Genomic DNA, 26,331 nt, shown 5'->3' with positions numbered 1-26,331 from the left:
AGCGTATATCTTTCTTCTTTTTCCTGGCCCTTTGTCCGTATATTCACGGAGTCGACATGTCATCTACTGGATTTCGTCACGTCAGAGTTGCTCTTCTTCTCGCCAACCCTCGCTGTATTCAGTCAGCTTTCGCATTGTGAGCATGGCTTATGATACTCTCTTCGGGTTCTCTTCGTACAACTGGCTATCATTCGGAATGCCTAGTGCAGTCACAATTTTCCGAAGTTTTCCAAAACACTCCATTAGCGATGTACCACACTGTGAGAACTGCTTCAACGACATGTTTGTCACAGCGGCCAACAACAGGAAATCTTAAATAATAAAATATGTTCTCAGTGCGAATATGGACAACTATCAACTGTATAATGAAATGACGACAGTGAAAGTTTGTGCCGGACCAGCACTCAAATCCAGATTTCTCGCCTATCGCGAGCGGTCGTCTTATCATTAGACTATCTGAAGACACTTCACGGTCAGACTCAAACTTCCATATGTCGTCAAGTATGTGTACAACCTGCACTCGAAAATCCATTACGTATATTCCAGTTCAAGGGAGACATATTAATTGAGAGTCGTTTGCCAGATGTTGGCGGCTAGGTAAGATATTTCGGTGCCCGTGTTGTTCAGATGAGCGATGCAATGTTCTTTCGGACTTGTGTGCATGCGCCGATATCAACGCAGGGCTCTACTACTTAAGAACTCTTTGAGCCAGTCATATCTGAGAATGTATTCAATATGCTCGTACCTTCGTTATCTATCTTCAATGGGACACCGGGTCAAACACTTTCCGGAAATCTAGGAATATGGTATCTGCCTGTTGTCCTACGTACCTTCGTTAATGGCCTCAGAGGAGCCAGCCGCTGTGACCGAGCGGTTCTAGGCGCTTCAGTCCGGAACCACGCGACCGCTACGGTCGCAGGTTCGAATCCTGCCTGGGGCATGGATGTGTCTGATGTCCTTAGGTTAGTTAGGTTTAAGTAGGTATAAGCTCTATGGAACTGATGACCTCAGAAGTCCCATAGTGCTCAGAGACATTTGAACCATTTTCTTCAGAGGAGAATTGGGAACACATTCGGAAAATTTAGGAACATGGAGTCCGCCTGTTGCCCTTCATCCATGATTCGCAGGACATAATGTGAGAAAACGGAAACCTGAAGTTCTCAGAGCGATGCTTTCTAAGTCCCTGCCAATTTCTGAAAAGAAGCTCTTGGGTCCTTAGGAAATTTTTATATTCGATGATAATATGTTCTAGAATTCTGCAGAAGATTGGATACTGGTCTGTAATTTTAGGGGTCCATTCCTTTACTCTTCTTATAAACACCTGCACATTTTTCCAGTCACTTGGGACTTCGCCTGGGCAAAAGATTCGCGATAAATGCAAGCTAAGTAAAGCGCCAACGACGATGAGTACTCTCTGCAAAACCGAATTAAGATTCCGGCCGGACCTGCCGACTTCTTTGTTTTCAATTGCTTGCCTACGACAGGGACGCCTATTATCAAATCCACCATACAGGAGTCTGTGCGACGGTCAAACAACGTTATGTTTGTACTTCCATCCTGCGTGAATAATTTCTTAAATGCGAGATTTAAAACTTCGGCTTTTCTTTTCCTGCCACAGCAGACTGGTCAACGCGTGACAGGAAAGAAGTCTTCGACCCCATTACTGATTTTACGTAAGACCAGAATTTTCTCTGGTTCTCGACAAGATCTGTTGCTAAGATACAACAAAATAGCTCTGAGCACTTAGGTCATCAGTCCCCTAGAACTTAGAACTACTTGAACCTAACTAACCTAAGGACATCACACACATCCATGCCCGAGGCAGCATTCGAACCTGCGACCGTAGCAGTCCCGCGGTTCCGGACTGCAGCGCCTAGAACCGCACGGCCACCGCGGCCGGCCTAAGATACAACAGTGATAGATGTTGAGCACTTCGCATATCGATGTTTTTACATATTCACAAGTTTCTAGTAACTTTTGTCTGTCACCATGTGCGCGTTCTTTTTTTAAGCCAGAGTGCAAAAGCGTCTGCGTCCTCAACAATTTCAGAATTTTATTATTAAATCACCGTGCGTCTTTCCCGTCCTCCTACCCTTTACTCGGCACATATTTCTCCAGGACGCGATTTACAGTCCGTTTAAATTTCGCCCATAATTCCTCTACGTCCATCATAATGGAACTAAATGACACTCATTCATTCTGTAGGTGGTATGCGAACAGCTGCTTATTAGTTGTTTCTAGTAAAAATACTCTCCTACCTTCTTGATGGATTTATTAACTTCAGTAACCATTTTCGCTGTGATAACATCATTATCACTCGTTTTAAAAACGAGTAATGTTTATTCGTAAAATGGCTCAAATGGCTCTGAGCACTATGGGACTTAACCTCTCAGGTCATCAGTCCCCTAGAACTTAGAACTACTTAAACCTAACTAACCTAAGGACACCACACACATCCATGCCCAAGGCGGGATTCGAACTTGCGACCGTAGCGGTCGCGCAGTTCCAGACTGCAGCGCCTAGAACCAGCTCCTTCTCAAATTGCTCCTGCAGATGCAATACGATGCGCCAGAGCCATCCGCTGAACACGATGGTCTTTCTTCTCGGTAGTGTCACGTGATCAGTCTCCTTGCAACCGCACATTCTCATGACCACCACTGCCAGCAACCATGTGCAGTGGCTACATTCCCGCCAAGCATTTCTGTGATACCGCAGAAGGAACATCCAGTTTTTCGGAGCCCTATTACACGACGTCGTTCAAACTCAGTGAGGTGTTGATGATGGCCTCTTTGTCGCCTTAAAGGTATGATTAACATCAACTCACCACGTCCTACCTCAAAGGTAATTAACGCTCACGACCGTTACAGCGCATATTTAAAGCAGAGCTGATTTGCATCCTCATAGTGGCGCTATTAGCGCTACTCTTATGCGTCTGGCGAGAGAATAGACATCTTTCAGATGTAGAAGCACTCCCACCAACTCTCGTTTACGTCGCACAACTCCTTCTTGGTGTTGTGATTTGTTTCCGTCAATGTGTGTAGCTGCAAATGTTGCTGTGGGCGGTTTTAGATTTTTCAGAGTTGTGGCGCCTCGCCGTACTCCCCGTGGCAGCGGGTCCCCAGCCGGAGTTTGCCTTGGGGCTGACCCTAGAAGCGGTGGTCGAGTGGACGGCCATCGAGCGGCGCTGAGTACCGCCGGCAACAGAGCCCTGTATGAGCTGCGCCCCACCCCAGCTCTCTCCCACGGAGCAGCGTCACACCATCCTGCCGCAACACTCGGACGTGAAACGTGTACTTCCACATTCCAAAAGCCCCTTATGGTGCGTGGTGGAGGGTACTCCTGATACCACCACCATTTACCCCCTTCTCGATTCTGTTCACGAATGGTGCTTGGAAGAACAACTGTAAATAAGCCTCCGTATGAGTTCCAATTTCTCTGATTTTCGCTTCAAGCTCATTTAATACGGCCTATGTGGAACATATTCTCCCGAAATTCCAGCAGTAAACTCCTCCGTCATACACATCGCCTCCACAACGCTTTCACGCATGCTAAAGAACGCCCTGACACAACGCGAGCTCTTCGTTGGATCTTCAGGGTCCATTAATTCAACTTGGTAAGGGTTCAGGCTGATAAGCACTGCTCTAGAAGTGGTCTTAAGAATGTTTCGTGAGCCGCTTCTTTCCTGGATGACATACTTTTCCTTCGACTCTTAAAATGAATCTCAGCCTGGCAACAGCTTTCCCTATTTTTAAGTGATGGATAGTGTCTTGAAAGGAGGATATAAGATGAACATCAACAAAAGCAAAACGAGGATAATGGAATGTAGTCAAATTAAATCGGGTGATGCTGAGGGGATTAGATTAGGAAATGAGACACTTAAAGTAGTAAAGGAGTTTTGCTATTTAGGGAGTAAAATAACTGATGATGGTCGAAGTAGAGAGGATATAAAATGTAGACTGGCAATGGCAAGGAAAGCGTTTCTGAAGAAGAGAAATTTGTTAACATCGAGTGTAGATTTAAGTGTCAGGAAGCCGTTTCTGAAAGAATTTGTATGGAGCGTAGTCATGTATGGAAGTGAAACATGGACGATAACTAGTTTGGACAAGAAGAGAATAGAAGCATCGAAATGTGGTGCTACAGAAGAATGCTGAAGATTAGATGGATAGACCATATAACTAATGAGGAGGTATTCAATAGAATTGGGGAGAAGAGAAGTTTGTGGCACAACTTGACTAGAAGAAGGGATCGGTTGGTAGGACATGTTCTGAGGCATCAAGGGATCACCAATATAGTATTGTAGGGCAGCGTGGAGGGTAAAAATCGTAGAGGGAGACCAAGAGATGAATACACTAAACAGATTCAGAAGGATGTAGGTTGCAGTAGGTACTTGGAGATGAAGAAGCTTGCACAGGATAGAGTAGCATGGAGAGCTGCATGAAACCAGTTTGAGGACTGAAGACCACAACAACAACAACTCTACTTTATGTTGTTCCGAGTAGCTACTCCTACTTACACTGACTGTAAAAAAAAATCGCAACACTAAGAAGGAGTTGTGCGAGATGAAAAAGTCGGTGGACTTATTTTACATCTCAAAGATGATGTGTGTTCAAATTTAATGCCAGTCGCGTAAGAGTGGAGCTAGTAGCGCCACTATGATGATGCAAATCACGTTTGCCTTAAACACACACTGTAACGGTCTTGAGCGTTAGTCATCTTTTAGACTGCACGTGGTGAGTTGATGTCAGTCAAGAATTCCTTTAAGGCGACAAAGACGCCTTTACCAACACCTCATTGAGTTTGAACGAGACCGTGTAATAGGGCTACGAGAAGCTATATGTTTCTTCTGCAATACTGCGGAAAAACTCGGTAGGACTGTGGCCGCTGTACATGTCTGCTGGCAGCGCTGGTCACGAGAATATACGGTCGCAAGAAGCCCAGGCTCTGGACGGCCACGTACCACTACGGAGAGGAAAGACCATCGTGTTCGGCGTATGGCTCTGGCGTGTCGTACTGCAGCTGTAGCAGCAATTTGAGAAGTGTTGGTACCACAGTGACACAGCGAACTATTACAAATCGGTTACTTCAAGAACAGTTCCTAGCCAGACGCCCTGTAGCGTGCGTGCATTCCACCGTTCCCAAACCACCGTCATTCGCAACTGCAATGGTCTCAAGCGATAGCTCATTGGATGGTGCAATAGAGGTTAGCGTGTTTTCTGATGAAAGCTGGTTCTGCCACTGTGCCAGTGATGACCGTGTGTTGGTTAGAAGGAGGCCAGTTGAAGGCCTGCAACCAAATTGTCTGCGTCCTAGACACACTGGACCTACACCTACCGTCATGGTCTGGGGTGTGATTTCATACGACAGCAGGAGCAGTTTCGTGGTTACACCACGCACCTTTACTGCAAATCTACATCTACATCTACATCCATACTCCTCAATCCAACTGACGGTGTGTGGCGGAGGATACCTTGAGTACCTCTATCGGTTCTCCCTTCTATTCCAGTCTCGTATCGTTCGTGGAAAGAGGGATTGTCGGTATGCCTCTGTGTGGGCTCTAATCTCTCTGATTTTATCCTCATGGTCTCTTCGCGAGATATACGTAGGAGGGAGCAATATACTGCTTGACTCCTCGGTGAAGGTATGTTCTCGAAACTTCAACAAAAGCCCGTACCGAGTTACTGAGCGTTTCTCCTGCAGAGTCTTCCACTGGAGTTTATCATCTCCGTAACGCTTTCGCAATTACTAAATGATCCTGTAACGAAGCGCGCTGCTCTCCGTTGGATCTTCTCTCTCTCTTCTATCAACCCTATCTGATAAGGATCCCACACTGCAGAGCAGTATTCAAGCAGTGGGCGAACAAGCGTACTGTAACCTACTTCCTTTGTTTTCGGATTGCATTTCCTTAGGATTCTTCCAATGAATCTCAGTCTGGCATCTGCTTTACCGAAGATCAACTTTATATGATCATTCCATTTTAAATCACTCCTAATGCGTACTCCCAGATAATTTATGGAATTAACTGCTTCCAGTTGCTGACCTGCTATATTGTAGCTAAATGATAAGGGATCTCTCTTTCTATGTATTCGCAGCACATTACACTTGTCTACATTGAGATTCAACTGCCATTCCCTGCACCATACGTCAATTCGCTGCAGATCCTCCTGCATTTCAGTACGATTTTCCATTGTTACAACCTCTCGATATACCACAGCATCATCCGCAAAAAGCCTCAGTGAACTTCTGATGTCATCCACAAGGTCATTTATGTATATTGTGAATAGCAACGGTCCTATGACACTCCCCTGCGGCACACCTGAAATCACTCTTACTTCGGAAGACTTCTCTCCATTGAGAATGAAATGTTGCGTTCTGTTATCTAGGAACTCTTCAATCCAATCACACAATTGGTCTGATAGTCCATATGCTCTTACTTTGTTCATTAAACGACTGTGGGGAACTGTATCGAACGCCTTGCGGAAGTCAAGAAACACAGCATCTACCTGGGAACCCGTGTCTATGGCCCTCTGAGTCTCGTGGGCGAATAGCGCAAGCTGGGTTTCACACGATCGTCTTTTTCGAAACCCATGCTCATTCCTACAGAGTAGATTTCTAGTCTCCATAAAAGTCACTATACTCGAACATAATACGTGTTTCAAAATTCTACAAGTGATAGACGTTAGAGATATAGGTATATAGTTATGCACATCTGTTCGACGTCCCTTCTTGAAAACGGGGATGACCTGTGCCCTTTTCCAATCCTTTGGAACGCTACGCTCTTCTAGAAACTTACGGTACACCGCTGCAAGAAGGGGGGCAAGTTCCTTCGCGTACTCTGTGTAAAATCGACCTGGTATCCCATCAGGTCCAGCGGCCTTTCCTCTTTTGAGCGATTTTAATTGTTTCTCTATCCCTGTGTCGTCTATTTCGATATCTACCATTTTGTCGTCTGTGCGACAATCTAGAGATGGAACTACAGTGCAGTCTTCCTCTGTACGTCAATCTTGTCTGTCGATCTGTTGTGCTGCCATTCATGAACAGCATTCCAGGGCGTGTTTTCCAACAGGATAACGTTCGCCTACATACCGCTATTGTAATCCAGCACGCTCTCACAGAGTGTAGACACCTTGCCTTGCCCTACTCGATCACGACGTAAGTCTCCAATCGAACACATATGGGACATCATCGGACGCCAATTCCACTGTCATCCACATGCAGCATTAACCGTCCCTTTATTGACTGACCAGGTGCAACAGGCATGAAACTTCATCCACAAACTGACATCTAGCACCTTCACTACACAACGCCTGCACATTTGCATGCTTGCATTCAACATTGTGGCGGCTACACCGGTTATTAATGTACCAGCATTTCAAATTTGCAATTGCTTATCTCACGCTTGCATTAACCTACGATCTTTCGACATTAATCATTTAAGTGTGTTACCTAGACAAATGTATTCCCGAAATTTCATTACTATACATTAAGTATTTTTTGATATTGCGATTTTTTTCCCTCAGTTTACCTTTCCCTGCGGTTCTTCCAATGAATCTCAGACTGCCAACTGATTTTCCTAGTTTATGTGACCATTCTATTTTCGGTCGTTCCACACAGCTACTCCTAGTTATTTTCAGTAGTAAATGGTTTGAACGATATCTCATCGATAGCGTAATTGAACAGTAGTGGATCTCTTCCCTTATTTATGCGCAGTACCTACATTTGATTACGTTCAGAGTCAACTGCCGGTCCCTGCGCCAGCATCGATTATCTGAAGGAAATCCTGCAGTTCCCTTCAATCTTCGACAGACAATACCATCGTCTGAGTACAATTTTATGGAGTTTCGACGTTATCTGTAAATAGTAACGGCTCTATAACACTTCCTTGGTGTATTCGCGAAAAGACCAAAATATCTGTTGTTTAGTCCCGTCAAGAACAATGTATTGAGTTCTGTCTCTAGAAGTCCTGAACCCAATCACGAATATGACTCGTAACTCGGTGAGCTCATCTTTTGTTCAGTCCGAACACAATGAACGCACTCACTCCCCTCCCGCCGGAGGTTCGAGTCCTCCCTCGGGCATGGGTGTGTGTGTTGTTCTTAGCATAAGTTTGTTTTAGTAGTGTGTAAGTCTAGGGACCGATGACTTCAGCAGTTTGGTCCCTTAGGAATTCGCACTTGAACATTTGCACTCCCTCCTTCAGAAGACGTCACTTTTTACCGAGCTAGATACTGATACTGTCTGCTCGATAAGTGAGCTTATAGGTTATAGCTAATATCTGATTGCACTCAGGCGTAATGGTCTAAGAAAGGCTGGGAACCACTGTTCTATACCAAATCTACCTGTTGCTTAGTCTGTATCTTATGAAAATCGTTGTGTACCCGATAGATGAGGCGACAACTTAACTTTAGAACACCTTCATATATTTGTATTATTCTTTACCTCATTTAAGCAATCTCAAGGAACAGTATTTGTTGCCAGTTTCTACTGAGTACTTGAACGATAAGTTACTAGTTGTTGCCTGTTCTGCATGTTCTCACACTTTTTTTTTTACCCTCAGATATTCCACTTATACAATGACTTGCCGCCTGTATGGTTTTTACACCAATCGCCAATCATCAAAGTAAAAAATAAAATCAAAAAAGACGGCCGATTTCGTTAGTCATGCGGATCTTCTTAGTTAAGAAAAACGTGTGCATTTCGGATTACTTGCTACTTGGTCCGTTATTCACGCAACTCTCCTCACTGTATTGCAGCTTCTGAGAACGGACTTTGCCAAGAAAAATCACGAAATATACGAGGACGTGCTGAAAAGCATTGTTTCAGAATTTCTTGTGAAAACTCCGAGAAATAAAACAAACTTTTTATCAATCTGCATCTTTATTCTTCATGTCTACTTCTTTATACCTCAACATAAACACCCTGGTGACGAATATGTTTCTCTCAACAATACACCACTTTGTTGATATCATCCCTGCAGAATATTTGTCTTTGTTGACAGAAACACAAGCTTACCTCTGCTTGCACCGTTTCATCAGAGTGAAGTGCTCGAAGATGTTCTTTAAGTTACGGAAGCAGATGAAAATCAGCCCCCCCATAAACCATGGACCTTGCCGTTGGTGGGGAGGCTTGCGTGCCTCATCGATACAGTTGTAACCACAACGGAAGGGTGTGTGTTGAGAGGCCACACAAACGTGTGGTTCCCTAAGGGGACAGCAGCCTTTTCAGTAGTTGCAGGGTCAACAGTCAGGATGATTGACTGAACTGGCCTTGTAACATCAACCAAAACAGCACGAGTCGAGAGGCACGAAAGGGTAGCAGTGCTTGAGAAGGAAGTGATACAGGGTTGCAGCCTATCCCCGATGTCATTCAATCTGTATATTGAGCAAGCAGTAAAGGAAGCAAAAGAAAAATATGGAATAGGTATCCAGGCAGAAGAAATAAAAACCTTGAGGTCTGCCGATGATATTGTAATTCTGTCAAAGACACCAAAGGACTTGGAAGAGCAGTTGAACGTAATGGGCATTGTCTTGAAAGGAGGCTATAAGGTGAACACCCACAAAAGCAAAACTAGGATAATGAAATGTAGTCGAATTAAATCAGGTGATGCTGAGGGAATTAGATTAGAAAACGAGACACTTATAGTAGTAGATGAGTTTTGCTATTTGGACAGCAAAATACCTTATGATGGTCGAAGTAGAGAGGATATAAAATGTACACAGCAAAATAGCTTATGATGGTCGAAGTAGAGACGATATAAAATGTAGACTGGCGATGATGAGGGAAACGTTTCTGAAGAAGAGAAATTTGTTAACATCGAGTATAGATTTAAGTGACAGGAAGTCTGTCTTGCAAGTATTTTTATGGAGTGTAGCCGTGTATGGAAGTGAAACATGGACGATAAACAGTTTAGACAAGAAGAGAACAGAAGCTTTTGAAATGTAGTATTACAGAAGAATGCTGAAGATTAGATGGGTAGATCACGTAACTAATGAGATGGTACTGAATATAATTGTGGAGAAGAGGAATTTGTGGCATAACTTGACTAGAAGAAGGGATCGGGTGGTAGGACACGTTCTGAGGCATCAAGGGTTCACGAATTTAGTATTGGAGGGAAGCGTAGTGGGTAAAAATTGAAGAGGGAAACTAAGAGCTGAATACACTGCGCAGATTCAGAAGGATATAGATTGCAGTAGTTACTCAGAGATGAAGAGTCTTGCACAGGATAGAGTAGCATGGAGAGCTGCATCAAATCTGTCTTTGGAATGAAGACCACAACAACAACATCAAACAACATGAAAATCAGATGGGGCCAAGTCGGGGCTGCATGGAGGATGATCGATGACAGTGAACCGAAGGCGTCGGATTGTTACAGATATCAAAGCACTCGTGTGTGATCTGGCATTGTCTTGCTCGAGGAGTCGGTGCTCTATGTGTGTACGAACTCTTCTGCTGTTAGAGACTCGATTACAACATGCTGTTTCTCACGCATAGTTACGTTACACACTGCCATGTTACATGCTACAATTCGGAGCCCCTTAACGGTAGGGGGTAGCAACTTGCGTCAGCAAAGCGGGAAAGTTGACCCGAGTAATATGCATAACATAAAATACCTCAACCGATTTTGAGAACACTACAAAAATTTCAGAGTACGCTCTTTATTAAGTTACTCTACATACATTACGTGTAATGATTAGAACGCTAAATTACAAGGATTTTGACCTTATATGGAGACGTACCCGACTGTCAGCGTCCCTGTGCGCTGTTTTCTAATGGGTTAAGCAGGGGTTAAAGGGCAATAGGGGGGGGGAAGGAGGGAGGGAGGGGGGGGGGGTGGTAACAGGGAAGGTATCCTGCCACTCAACCACTAATATTGCCAAATCTAAAATTTAACATGCTGACCCCGTGAAGACACGAAAAAAACGAAGAAGAGTTAAAGGGACGATAATCTGTTTTGGTATGAAGATGTGTGTGCAGCCTCGAAAGGTAAAACAGAATGGAAATTCGACCCGAACGTGACCAAACTGGATAGCTTATTTGTTGAGGTATTATCGAGAATCAGAACTGTCTACCATTAACCTGTCACTCAGATTTACCAGTTTGCTGTTAAAATTGTAAACACTTTTAAAGAGCAAACGGCCTTCACCCGTTGCACATTAGTAAAAAACCAAGTTCAAAAGAAATTATTCTAATGTTATTACATTTAGATGTACTGTAATGTGTGGGGTTCACGAGTCAAACTAACGCTTCACAGGTAAGACCTGAGACGGTTTAATTTAATATCGTAAAACTGGTCTTGAGGAAATGACATTGAGACTAGTCTGAAGTGGAGCTTTGTGGTAGTGTGCCCAGCTGCGTGACGTAATTACCGTGCAGCTGGTGATGGCGGCCAGTGGGTCAGGTTGGCCCACTCTCTACTTGTTGAGCCTCCCCCCCTCCCCCCTATCACTTCTGCTCCGCCAGCACAGGCCGTGCCTGCCCAGTTTCGAGCTCGCAAGCTTTGACGCTTTGAAGCTATTGCATTGTTTACACGTCCCTGTTGTCCGCATTAAAGCGATACATCGAAATGAGTAAGCTTAAACGAATACATTTTATTGGTATACATTCAAAAGGCTTGATACAAAGACGGAGCCTGGCATAAGTGCTCTGTCGTCAGATCTGCCACAGATCGCCGCCTATAGGGACGTCCATTAATTACGTGAGGAGTTTTCCTTACAGTCGGGACCCCCTCCCTCCATGGTGAGGTGTGGTGGGAAACCCCCCCCCCCCCCCGCCCCTCCCTGCCCCTCAAGTGGGGTTTACCCCATAGTCGGGTAAAAATGCGTAAAAATGAAATCTTTTAAATTTGTTTTGAACATTGATTAAACACTTTATTAAAACCATATTTTATTTACAAAGCATATTAACACTCTGCCGTCCGGCGACACCACAGTGGTGTCGTGAACATAGTATCGCGCAGTGAACGGCGACAGCACTTTAGTAGCTTTTGCATTCTGTTGGTGTTTTGTTGAGGTAACAGTAAGTTACACATGTCAAGAAGTTTTTTTGTTTTATACGTACTTGTGCCCATTCATCGTGGCAGACGAAAGAGACGATACGATTATTTACAATGAATGCGCGGAGCAAAACTTGGAGGTTGCCACTACATCGCGTACATCTCATCATGATCCGGTTGACAGACATCCCGGTCACGTAAAGCACCACCAACTAATAGGCCTATGTATTTCTGAAACCAATAAACGAAAACGAAGAAACTGCCATGTATGTTGCAAAAACAAAAAACAAGAACAATAAACTTAATGTGCAAGTCTTGTGGAGTTGCGTTACATCTTGGAGACTGTTTTGCTTCATATCATATGAAAGAGAAATATTAAGTACCAAAGACAATGCAAATAGCCGCCCAGAGTGGCCGAGCGGTTCTAGGCGCTACAGTCTGGAACCACGCGGCCGCTACGGTCGCAGGTTCGAATCCTGCCTCGGGCATGGATGTGTGTGATGTCCTTAGGTTAGTTAGGTTTAAGTAGTTCTAAGTTCTAGGGGACTGATGACCTCAGAAGCTAAGTCCCATAGTACTCAGAGCCATTTTTTGACAATGTAAATAAACAAATATAGGAAACAAAAAAGTTTTATATCTTCGAAATTTCAAGAAAGTAGGGGAACAGGGTTGAGAAATCACGATGAGATTAGTTAAACGTAAAAATTTATAATCTCCCGATAGTGTCAAGAATGGCTGGCGACAAGCCAAGTAATCCGAATTAACGCTGCCGGCGCCAAGCGAATAAATTTGTACGAGACGTGCGGACGGCAAAGTGTTAAATATTGTTTTCAACATGTAATTAAAAATGCTTTATTTTAAACACGTCAACCCCGAGTAGTATTCAGACGGACGGAAAGACAGACAGAGACGAATAGAAAGACTCCACGAAAAAAGTATTAATGGTTTTGACGGATCTAAAAAATTGATCTTTTATTGGTATATTAAGTGCATTAAATGGCATCGGACCTTCACTTACGCTTCAGAGTAACAAAAACTTTGTTTGCACATTCCTTTGAACTGTATGATTATGCAGCTTTTCAGTCTGTTTATTTATATGATCAATAAGAGAATTCTTGTCCGTGAACTTTAACTTAGCTGCTCTTCACAGATGATTAACTTCTTGCTCGCACATGTGTTCGACTTGTCCGTATGACATTTAACATACGCTTTGTAAAAGTTTTGATAGAAAGTCGTGTGGAACACAATAATGACGGTTTTATACGCGTTGCATTGATTTGGATCGTTGCGGTAGAGAACACTTGTGCGCCACTTGTTTCAAAACAGGGAATCCTGAATGTGAACACGTGTAAAGCTTTCACTTCAGTTCAGGGAGGCCAGGAAGATTGATGGGAGCTTTAATATTGTCTATGCTCAGAATTAACTACCTAAAATAAAAATTTTACGTTGTAATAACGTATATTCTCTGAACTGAAAAACTGACTTTCAATCCTCATTGCCTCCTCCCTCCTTTGGATGAGATTTGGTGAGATTTTGCCAGATCCCTGCCACACTCCATATTGAGCTCAAGTAATTAATGGACGTCCCCTACGCTGCTTTGCAGAGCGAGAAAGCCTCCGACCTCCATATTCTGTAATGAGCCGTGGGAGTCCAACACCCGTCCTACTCGTCACGGTTTCACTGTCCTTCAACCACTTTCCATGATATTCGCAACATTAGTACGCGTTCAGCCAACCAGCTTCGCTGTTTCCCAGCTGCACGTGCCCAGGCGACTGACCATAACAACCTGCCCTTTGTCAGAATCTCCTGTGTCAGTGGATTTCCCTTTTGCGACCCGTATCGTCAACAGAATGATTTCCCATTCGTCTCTGCTCTGCCTGTATGCTGTCCTCACCGCTTGACGTGCCGCTAATCCACCATGGGCCGTTCAGTCTCCCAGTGGGTGGTGGGCAGTTTTTATTAGTTTTGTTCCGCGGTGTAATAATGGATCCACTTTTTATCAACATCCCCGTAGCTATAAATGAATGAAGAAACCGTGTCTAGAGAATAATGCAAAACACGGCAGATAGAATAAAGAACTAGCATATAAGATACATAACCAATTTCCTGCGGGTATCTGTTATCTTCTCATCGCCAAACACTGATCATGTCGTCAATGAATTACAAGCCAACAGTAAGGGGTCGGGTTGGGAGGAGACCAGACGACTAGGTCATAGGTCACATAGAATTAGGGAAGGAAGTCGGCCGTGTCCTTTCAAAGGAACCATCCCGGCATTTGCCTGGAGTGATTTACGGAAATCACGGAAAATCTAAATCAGGATGGCCGGAAGCGGGATTGAACCGTCGTCCTCCCGAATGCGAGTCCAGTGTGCTAGCCACTGCGCCACCTCGCTCGGTCAACAGTAAGGAGATGTAAAGATGATAAACATATAATTTCACGTTACAAGTAAAGAAGACTCATTCATTAAATTCGTATGAATTTTTTAAGTCTTGATTTTCTAAAATCAGTGTTTCTGCTTATAGTATAATGATGCAGGTGAATAACAGAAATGTGTTCCTACAGCTGGAAGCACTCATCAAAATCATTGGAATCACGAAATTTTTAAAGTAAGCTGCATATGCCATTCAAGACCAAAGCACAGTCAGCAAATAAACAATACTGGCCGCTGACTCGTCATAACAGCCACCAGACATTCGTCATTCTATAAACTAATAAACTCAAACTTCACAACTACGTTTATGTCAGACAATACGACGTTTCCCGCATCTACACTGTCCGGTCACTTTAATGTGACCACCTGTCAAAAGCCTGAATAACCACCTCTTGTAGCGCGGGACGTGTAGGAAGACTGTCAGTCACGGTCTGGGAGGTATTGACAGGGATGTGGAGCCGTGCCGACTCCTCTGGCGTACCCCGCTGCGCCAGGTTTCTTGGTAGAGGAGACATGGCGCGAACCGCCCGATTACGGTGGTCCCACGGATTCTTGACTGGGTTTAAATCCTAGGAGTTTGGTGGTCATGGGAGTGCGGTAAACTTACCTTGGTGATCTTCGAACTTTGCACGTACACTGGGAGCTGTGTGACGTGCTGCGTTGACCTACTGGTAGTAGATGCTATCGTGCAGAAGAAAAAAAAAATTATGTAGGGGTCCCCAATGGTAGATGCAAACTTGTTTTGATCTATTGTGCCCTCCAGAATGACGAGATAACTCAGGAATGCCACGAAAACATCCTACAGATCACAACACTCCCTTCTCCCGCCTTAATCCTTCCGGGCGTTGCAGCGTCTTTTCTTTCAGATATTTCACGCTGAAGACGCCAACTGCCATCTGTCCGATGGAGCAAGAAACGTGATTCGTCTGAAACGGCCACCTATCGCCGCTCACAGGGCGTCCGTTTGCGGTACTGGTGTGCAAATTCCATCCTTCCAAGCCGATGAGCAGCAGTCACCATGGGTGAATGAGTGAGTCGCCTTCTGCGGAGGTCCATACACAGCAACGTTCGCTGGACGGTCATTGAGAAGACCCTGTTGGTAGCCCCTTGGTTCATCTGAGCGGGCAGTTGCTGAACATGTGCACGTCTATTCGCCCGTACAAATCTCCGCAGCCGTTGTTCACCCCCCTGTCATCTACGACCCGTGGTGCACTACAGATACCTCAGCGCTGGTTTTGGATAGCGCCATTTTGTCATGCAAGGTATACTTTTATCACGGCGGTAAGTGAACAGTTTACAAGCTTAACCGTTTTGGAAATGCTTCCATCCTAGACCCGAAACCCAATGATACGCTTTATATGCCCTCCACTGCCAGTGCTACCACCTGCCGTCTGCCGGCCGAGGTGGCCGAGCGGTTCTAGGCGCTACAGTCTGGAACCGCGCGACCGCTACAGTCCATGCCTCGGGCATGGATGTGTGTGATGTCCTTAGGTTAGCTAGGTTTAAGTAGTTCTAATTTCTAGGGGACTGATGACCTTAGAAGTTAAATCCCATAGCGCTCAGAGCCATTTTCAACCTGCCGTCTATGAGTGGTTCCTGCACGTTGACTTCGAACATAAGCTGTGTGACAATGTGACTGGGCCGTGTATATCTGAGGCCATTACACACACTAATGGGATGTCCCTCGCCCCAAATTAGCCGGTTCGAATCCTGATTATGGATGATATTTTTGTCAATAGTAGTTTCCAGGACTGCGGAGCAAATTAGGTGGTCTACACTTCGCGACAATATTCTGGATGACTCTCATACAGCTCCACATCATCACATGGAATGAGGATATGTGATACTGTTGATGGCACTCAGTCTGCAGTGGAGACGTTAAGCACGACGGGCCCCTTGATGCCACACGAGAGCACTCTGCTTCCTTGCGTTTCCGCAGCCATGCATTACAATAAAACGCAGCGCTACACCTAACACTCACTGCAGTCATTCGTACGGCACTCACGTCCCGCTGTAGTCATCCACACGGCACTCACGTCTGTTTATCACATTATGTTCCACGAACAACCTTGAAAATAGTTCCCAACATTCAGACTCTCGGGATCCTGGCGATCCAATGCGCCAATTAGGCAGAATTTTGGCACGATATCCTCAGCAGAACATCCAACAACTCCATCAGTCAATTCCAAGCCGAATAACTGCTTGCATGTGGACCAGAGGTGGACCAATGAGTTATTAAATTCCTCAATTTGTGAAGCTTTTTCTATTCAATACATCATCCAATTTTTTAAAAAGTGTAACAATTTGTTTGTCTGTACATGTACATCACATCTACCGACGTCCGTCCCATTTGGATTATTCCTTCGTGGTGCGTCGAATTTCTGTTTTTCTTAGAGTGTATGTGGAAACATTAAACGCATTTAAAACTAGCTTGGAAGTTTGTTTCTTACTGTCAAGTCATTTCGTATCATAAATAATGCAAAGTCTTTTCACCATACTTTAGGGTTTGATAACGTCGTGTGGAACAACTTTCGTTAGAGAAAAAATTTCGCTGACGTTTCGACTCGACGCTAGCCATTTATTAGTATCGGTTTCTCCTGAGGGGCAGCAGGGTGTAACCACTCTGCCCCGTGCGTATGCTGTGTGTACTGCCGATAATCCAGTCATCTGTTCTGTGTGAAAGCAGCTAGGCCGAAAAAAATTAAAGTTTCTGATTCGCTTCTAAAATATCTTTTTACACCTAGAGACACTCATCCTTACATTATTTTGTTGAAAATTATCCTATAAATTTACTGGGGAAGGTATTATGCAGATCCAGCACAACAGGTTAGAAGGCGCTACGAGTTCGGTGGAATCTCGTTGTCCCAGAGTCGGCAAATTCAATAAAAAGACGCCTACCGTCGCCGGCATTTTTAAGCGAACATTTTATCTGTAACAGAAGTTGTTCTCCATAACGTATCTATCACCTCTAGAACTATGTGTATGGGTTCTAAATAAACGACAAGTTAAATTGTTAGTTATGGGGGACAAGTATTCAGCTGCCGACCTTGACATGCACCGTCACAAATTTGTTGCAAGAGACTGTCCAAACGCGAAGACTGCATTGGCCGCAGCACAATCGGGGGCCCTTTGGCATGTACACGACTTTTGTAAAAAGTGAAGCACTTGACGCAAAGGTCAGCAACACGCCACGATAACAACGTGTAGAACAGTGGAATCATAATAAGTAATTTACGTGGCAGATAAGTGGCGGGCACGTAGGCTCGAAAGCGTCCTCTTTTGTGTGACCGGATAGCTCAGTCGGTGCGGAGCCGTCATACGAAGTGGAAACGTGTTACCAAGTGCCGCTATGCCTCGCCGACATCACAGGGTGGAATATCGGCATGTGAGTGCATTCTAACGGGGTAGAATTATTGGTCTCCGGGAGGCGGCTCTGTTGTCCCGTGACACTGCGGTTCGTACATGACACGCTACTTCAAAAGTGTGGCGTATGCGAAACCAGTGGAGAGGAGAGGGTCGCCCAAGGCCCCAAAAGGGTACTGGACGACACAATATTACTACAGCGCGAGTGACCGCCATCTTATCCGCATGGCAATAGCGACAGAAAGGCTACGTCCACAGTTCTGGTGCAACGTTGGAGCGTTGCAATGAGTGTGGGGATGATATCGTCTACGGTTCGGCAACGTCTTCTGAGGGCTGAACTACTGGCACGAATGCCATTTCGTTGGCTTCCATTGACCGGAACCCACTAACGACGCAGACTGCAAAGGGCACCCTCACGGTGACATTGGCTTGCTGAGTGGCAGAATGAGTGTTTTCGCACGAGCCCCACTTCATTCCCTACAGTGGGGGCTGCATATGCGCTCCACTCCGCTGTGGTGAACGCAGTCCTGCAGAATAGCGCACAAGTGCGATAGTTTGGGGATCTCGCGTAACACGTGATCTCGCGTCCTACGTTTTGTGGGCAATTAGAACAGTTCTCGCTACATAAGAAACGTTGTACAGCCAGAGGCACTGCCCTTCCTACAGGCCGTTCCACATGCCATATTTCAGCAGGACAAGGCCCAGCCGCACGTCACGAGGAATGTGCAAGTCACCTACGAAGAACGGCGGGTACCACTGCTTCCTTGGTCTGCCATGTTCGCCTGGCATGTCGCCCATCGAATACGTATGGGATGTGGCCAGACGGAAACTTATTTGTTCAGATCATCCTGCAGCCACAGTTGATGCTTTGTGGACGGCAGAGTATTCCTCATCAGCACATCCAGGTGCTCTTTGATTCCATACCACGCGTCAAGCGGCTCTGGCTCTACTCCGTACCGAACATCCACAGTCGCAGAGCACGTACAGATCTGCAATACTAATCACACACTGAAGCGCTAAAGAAACTGGTATAGGCATGCGTATTCAAATACCGAGATATGTAAACAGGCAGAATACGACGCTGCCGTCGGCAACGCCTACTAAGACAGCAAGTGTCTGGTGTACTTGTTGGATCAGTTACGGCTGCTACAATGACAGGTTATCAAGATTTAAGTGAGTTTGAACATGGTGTTCACGAGCGATGGGATGCAGCATCTCTGAGGTAACGATGAAATGGGGATTTTCCCGTATGACCATTTCACGGTTGTGTCGTGAATATCAGGAATTCCTGACATCGCTGCGGCCGGAAAAAGATCCTGCAAGAACGGGACCAATGACGACTGAAGAGAATCGCCAACGTGACAGAAGTGCAACCCTTCCGCAAATTGCTGCAGATTTCAATGCTGGACGATCAACAAGTGTCAGCGTGTGAACCATTCAACGTAACGCCATTGGTATGGGCTTTCTGAGCCGACGGCCCACTCGTGTACCCTTGATGACCCCACGACACAAAGCTTTAGTGCTCGGCTGGGCCCGTCAACACTGACATTGGACTGTTGATGACTGGAAACAAGTTGCCCGGTCTCGTTTCAAATTGTATCGAGCGGATGGTCGTGTGCGGGTATGGAGACAACCTCACAAAGCCATGGACCCTGCGCGTCGGCAGGAGACTGTTCAAGCTGGTGGAGGCTCTGTAATGGTGTGAGGCGTGTGCAGTGGGAGTGATATGGGACCCCTGATAGGTGACAAATTCGTAAGCATCCTGTCTGATGACCTGCATCCATTCATGTCTACTATGCATTCCGACAATTCTAGCAGGACAATGCGACACTCCACACGTCCAGAATTGCTACAGAGTGGCTCCAGGAAAACTCTTCTGAGTTTAAACATTCCAATGGCCACCAAACTCCCCAAACGTGAACATTATTGAGCATACTTGAGATGCCTTGTAACGTGCTGCTCAGAAGAGATCTCCAACCCGTCGTCCTCTTATGGATTTATGGACAGCCCTGAAGGATTCATGGTGTCATTTCCCTCCAGCACTACTTCAGACATTAGTCGAGTCCGTGCCACGTCGTGTTGCAGCACTTCTGCGTGCTCTCGGGGCCTTACACGATATTAGACAGGTGTACCATTATCTTTGGCTCTTCAGTAAATGTGCAGTGTCACGTCCGCAACCGGTGCAATAAATTTCATTGTGATCACATCACGCGGTGTTGGTGTTTCATTTCCTTCCAAACAGTGGTATAGTACAGAACAAGAACAAACACATCACTGTGTAGCTTAGTCCCGCTGAAGCTCTGCAGTCTTGTTTGACAATCAAGTGTGCAAAAACCTCAGTTTCGTAACGTGGCCAAGAAACTAAATATCTTCTGACGGGCGAGAGAGGACAACGAATGGCGGAAAGACTGCAACACTAAAAGTATTGCACTTAGTTGTGTATCGTTTAAGTTTTTATTGCTCTCAAACAGAAACTGACGCAATGCGAGATACGTCTGCTTAAATTGCGTCCCGCATTTATCAAACAGCAGCTGTAGGAGACGTTTGTCGGCATATTCCTAAATATTGTTTCATATGCTCTGAAACTGAGGCGACAAAGCAAGGATTAACATACAAGAAATCAGTTCCTTTAAGTGCACATGTACACTATGTGATAAAAAGTACCCGGACAAATGGCTGAAAATGTCTTACAAGTTCGTGGCGCCCTCCATCGGCAATGCTGGAACTCAATACGGTGTTGGCCCACCCTTAGCCGTGATGATAGCTTCCACTCTGGTAGGCATACGTTCAATCAGGTGCTGGAAGGTTTCTTGGGGAATGGAGCCCATTCTTCACGGAGTGCTGCACTGAGGAAAGGTATCGATGTCGGTTGGTGAGGCCTGGCACGAAGTTGGCGTTCCAAAACATCCCATAGGTATTCTATAGGATTCAGGTCAGGACTATGTACAGGCCAGTCCATTACAGGGTCGTTATTGTCGTTAACCACTCCGCACAGGCCGTGCATTATGAACAGGTGCTCGATCGTGTTGAAAGATGCAATCGCCATCCCTGAATTGCTCTTCAACAATGGGAAGCAAGAAGGTGCTAAAAACATCAGCGTAGGCCTGCGCTGTGAAAGTGCCACGCAAAACAACAAAGGGTGCAAGCCTCTTCCATGAAAAACACGACCACACCACAACACAACCGCCTCCGAATTTTCTGTTGGCACTACACACGCTGGCAGATATTCACCGGGCATTCGCCATACCCACACCCTGCCATCGGAACACCATATCGTGCACCGTGATTCGTCGTTCCACACAACCTTTTTCCACTGTTCAATCGTCCAATGTTTACGCTCCTTACACCAAGCGAGGCATCGTTTGGCATTTACCGGCGTGGTGTGTGGCTTTGAGCAGCCACTCGACCTTTCTCACCTCCCGCCTAACTTTCATAGTACTTACAATGTATCCTGATGCAGTTTGGAATTCCTACGCGATGGTCTGGATAGATATCCGCCTATTACACATTACGACCCTCTTCAACTGTCGGCGGTGTCTGTCAGTCAACAGACAATGCCGGCCTGTAAGCTTTTCTTCTGTAGGAGTCCCTTCACATTTCCACTTCACTATGACATCGGAAACAGTGGACCTAGGGATGTTTAGGAGTGTGGAAATCTTGCGTACAAACATATGACACAAGTGACACCCAATCACCTGATCACGTTTGAAGTCCGTGAGTTCTGCGGAGCTCCTCATTCTGCTCTCTCACGATGTCTAATGACTACTGAGGTCGCTGATATGGAGTACCTGGCTGTAGGTGGCAGCACAATGCACCTAATATGAAAAACGTATGTTTTTAGGGGTGTTCGGATACTTTTGATCACATAATGTCTCTTTAAAAGAATTGCGTTTCTTCCAAATAAGCTTGTACGGTTCTTCTTATATCAGCTTCAGCACTTTCGTTGACAATGAAAGACTGTGATTCTCGCACACTATTTTCATAGTAAATTCCATACAATAGGTGCGCATACCTTCGTCGTAAACATGAGAAACAATGCACACTAAAGTATGCAAAATAAAATCGTAGATTTACTGCGACGAACTCACCATTTCTAGTCCCTCAAACTGTTTCCATCGTTTTTGTTGAAACATGGTTGAGAATATTTCAGATGTTGTAACTCAAGTATTAATGGATGAAAGTTGTAGATTCAGTTATATTAGATACCATCCATTGAAACAGTTGCAACAAAATGAAAAATAATTTAAAATGTGCTTTGAACAGTGCTTAAATCGCTTGAAGTAAAATGGCAAATCACCTCCATCTCCAGATAAAATTATGCGAAATATTTACAGAGGCTGGTGCATTCTATGGCTTATCCACTGGATTGAAACAACATTTCTTCTTTTTCAACTCATCTGTAAGATATAAAACTCAACAGAACATTCGAAATGTGGAAACAATCACTTGCATTGCGGCGTGATCTACTCTGGAATAATGATTTAAAATTGTTTCTAGAGAGCATATAACTGCATCAATACCGTGAACATGAGTACTGGAAAAGAAATTTAACTAACCAGCACCCGAAGGTAAAAAATAACTCACTAATTAACGCATTCTATTTCGTTTGACTATTTACCACGGCTTCTTCATAATACAATCTAAAATTCCATCATGTAACTTGATACTACACCACTTTTTGATTGTTGACATCCCACCATTTATCTCGCGAGAAGCATCGTTCGGTACATGAACGAGATGTTCTGTAGCTCAACGTTCATATTTCGCACAGTCACATTAATACACTGGGCAGTTTCGTGCCCACTTTCATTTTACTTTAAAAATGAGCCACTGCTTACCGTTTAACTCCTGTAAAACGAAATGGATAAGAAACCGTGACTTTCAAGGAGTATAGTAGTGGCGAAAGAATTAGAGATCCAGGTGTGAAGTAATAAGCATAAAAATTCAGCTGCTCTCGACGAACATAAACATAAATAGTGAACTTAATCACGCAACTCTCTGTACACAAAAGTTTTAGTTAGTTGTTTATATTGTTTGGGAGTTACTAGAGAAATTCCTATGCAAAAGGACTATTTTGATTCATGATGTCAAATGTCACATTAATTATCAGATTAATTATCAGATGTTAACCAATAAATTTCCCATGACCTCAGTGGAAGAGAAATGGAGGTCAGAATTTCCCTTTTTTTCCGGTGAAGTATTTTATGGTTGTATGGCGCAAAACACAGGCTTCTTTAGTCTCGGGCAAACATGTTTCGCCACTGTAGTGGTATCATTAATGGGAATACTTTTTATTCTGAAACTAACATGTTTTCAGATTATTGCACCATCTGTTTTTACATTTGCATTTTGCCCACTTGGTTGTTCTCAGGCTGTTACGAAACTTGTTGACAGTATTACATGTCGTCCAAAGTACTAATTTAAAGGTTTGGAAGGTATCGCCTGTTCTAATGTCTAGAAAAGTGAGAGTGTAAAAAGAAGACTTAAAAAGAATAGTTTAGAAATTTGACTGTAGTAACTGGCGCAGGTAAGTTTGTCACTGAATCGAGTAAGCTACTTGTATATTTACTTGATCATGACGTTGCCATGTCGCTACTGGAGAATTTAGGAGTGAAATCTTCGTGTATCATTCCGTGTTAAGAGTTGCGCCATTGCTAATTGTTGAACAGGGAGCGTGGTTGATGATAGATGAGTGTACATCAAACATTCAATGCCACTGACATTCAAAGCACTTATATACATATATATATATATATCACTTACGCAATACATCCACGAATGTATCCACTTACGAAATTCTCTGTACACCATTCTAGGATACTGTTGGTCAGTTTAAAGCATTTAACAGGCTGGATTAACGGACGAGGTAGAGAACATACGAACGAGTTCTGGCGGGTTTGATTAATCGGTGCGAGACCGCCACAAAACTTATACATGGTATCTCTACTAAAATGACGGCGTGCTTCAAGGTACAGTTACTTCTGAAATTCCGGGAATTTGCGATCCAAGGTGAGTTAATAGGATATTAATTATTTTAAAGAGACCATGAGTTACGGGTTTTAAATATTCCTAAAAATATCGATAGCTTATGTCACCTCACTAAGTGCATTGAGCATGATCTGAAGTCTCGATCATACTTCAGATCATGGTCAAGCACATAAAACGACAATAAATACTCTGGACGGGCTAATACGGTGAATGATAAGACCACAGTTTCTATACATTTCGCACTGGAAGGACGCCTATCAAAATTCTGAAATTGTATGGTCATGGTATTTACGCGAGAAGTATGGGGAAGAAATTAATATCTTTTTGAAAATAATGTTTTGGCGCAATAGTTCTACGTCACTTTATTAGAAGCAACAATTTCGCCCCTAACAACAGACAGTGCTCAGCCATACAAAACTAATTAGAGGACGCGTGCTCAGTCATGGTCACTTACATCTAGTTCGATGTTATACCTTAAGTGCATCAAAATTACGGAATGCAGCAAAGTGCCGGAGTTATACGTTAGCTATTTCTTGACCGGGAGAAGCACAATCGTAGTATATGAATCGGGTATTTCCGGCACTCTGTAATTTGGAAACATTTAATGTGTGACGTTGGTCTATGTATAAAGAATCACAATAGGTCGGATGTTCTGTACTTATTATAGTTTTTAGGGCTCCGTACCGTAATCTTTAAAATAGAACAGTTGTAGGATCGTTCTGTTGTCTATCTGTCTATGTATCCGTTTGTGCGACTGTTAAAAGCCTTTCTATCATGAGCAATTAGACCTATCAGGTTCAAATTTACGTCACATATTAAGGTATCTGGTTCCTTAGTGGTGTGAAAATTTTAAGCTTCTAAGTCAGTTCAGTCAAATTATCGTTCGCGTCACATATTTTGATACTCAGAAAACTCTCTCATCAAAACCTATAGGGCACTTCCCTTTGACCTAGAATCATGGAATCTGGCAAGGTTTCACAGTGCAAGGAAAGGAAAAAATCCGAAAATTCTTACTTTGTTGTTACATAATACGAAAAAATATTTTTGACTATTTTTTATCCGTTTGTCTGTTAACTCCGTTTCTCTCTGGAACAGTTTGGTATATCAAGTTCAAATTTATATCACATATTAAGTTCTACGGACCCTTGGCGGTGTGAAAATTTTAAGCTTCTGAGCCAATGTAATCAAATGATGGGGCCATTTATGTCATATATTTTGATACTCTAAAACCCACTCACCAAAACCTGTGGGGTACTTCCCGTTGACTTCGAATCGTGAAATTTGGCTAGAAGCAAGGTTTCCCAGTGCAAGTAAAGGGAAAAATCTGCAATTGTTAATTTGTAATTACATTACAGGAAAAAATATTTGTCATTTGTTATCCGACTTGAAATTAAAACATTCTCGATAGTCTTGGATCCTGGGGCCGATATTTTGCCAGTGTCAATGTCGACAACACGCAAAAATCGAAAATATCCTCTATTTCTGGACTGAATAAACTGCCTCTATATGATTAACACTGGACGGAACCCTCAGTGTGGGAATCCTACTCGCACCTGGTCAATTTTTATGCCTATTTTGAGTGAATCGGTACTTTTAAGAAAGATTCGTAGAGCTACTGCGCCAAAACACGATTTTCTAAGAGATATTAATCTATTCCACATGTATTTCCTGTGAAGACCGTGATGGCCAGGCGTTCTTACAGAGCGACAGGATCGAAAATGCAGCGTCCGACACACATTGTGTTACGAGTACCCACGTAAATACGGCGGCAGGATTATGGTGTACGTCAACTAAAATTCACACGCTCGTGAAGAAAGTACAGCTTATACACTTCTTCGGGCACTCCACTCGGACCAGTTGCGGACGTGCGCACTTGGCAAATGCGAGGCCCGGGCGACTCACCGACGGCGGTGAAGGCGCCCCAGAACCTGGTGAAGGGCACGAGGTAGTCCCAGCAGGCGGCGCAGCGCGACTCCCGGTACGGCGACATGCCTGCGGCTCGCACCTCACATGTCGCGGCCGTCGCGCGCAGCTGTCGCGGTCGCACTGGCCGGCGCGGCGGCGGGCGGAGCGCGCCGCGGCTCAGCAGGGCCACGTGCCGCGGGGCTGTGTGCGCGCGCGCCGAGCCGCTAGGGCCACGTGCCCGCGCGGCGCGCCAAATACACCGGCCTCCATAGCCGCTGCACAGCAGTTCGCTCCTTGAGACAAGACCACCTGCCTTTTGTTTCCTTTATCGTGTCCGCTTGGATAGCTGACTGGTCATGTGGTCGAACTAAAATATCCTGACTGTGGGGCGGCGGGTGGAATTAAAATTGTTATATACAGTATATATGTAATGTAGAAAAGATGCATTTCCCGGCCGATGCACCATATGTGGGGCGGCGGGTGGAATTATTTGTTATATAAAATGTTCCTATTATTTATTTAATGCTGTTGTTTGCCGTTCTCAACACTGGCTCTCTAACTACAATATTGGCAACCAGAAAGTGATTAGCAAAACGTGAAGCCTGTAATTAGAATTCCTAGTGCCCACTTCATCTGAGAAATACACTTATAGCT

The 26,331-nt window shown here is 44.5% G+C and overlaps 1 protein-coding gene across 1 annotated transcript in view; it reads right to left on the bottom strand.

The window, feature by feature from the left end:
• LOC124549284 overlaps nucleotides 1-25,807 on the bottom strand; it is a 476,650-nt gene extending 450,843 nt beyond the window's left edge. Inside the window, exon 1 of the mRNA XM_047125234.1 lies at nucleotides 25,675-25,807. Within this exon, the coding sequence (XP_046981190.1) occupies nucleotides 25,675-25,762 (88 nt within the window). The 5' untranslated portion in view covers nucleotides 25,763-25,807. The remainder of the gene's footprint in view (nucleotides 1-25,674) is intronic.
• Nucleotides 25,808-26,331: the final 524 nt, after the last annotated feature.

This window comes from Schistocerca americana, chromosome 1 (genome assembly GCF_021461395.2).
Source record: "Schistocerca americana isolate TAMUIC-IGC-003095 chromosome 1, iqSchAmer2.1, whole genome shotgun sequence".
NCBI lineage: Eukaryota > Metazoa > Arthropoda > Insecta > Orthoptera > Acrididae > Schistocerca > Schistocerca americana.
This window is presented reverse-complemented; position numbering and strand designations above follow the sequence as displayed.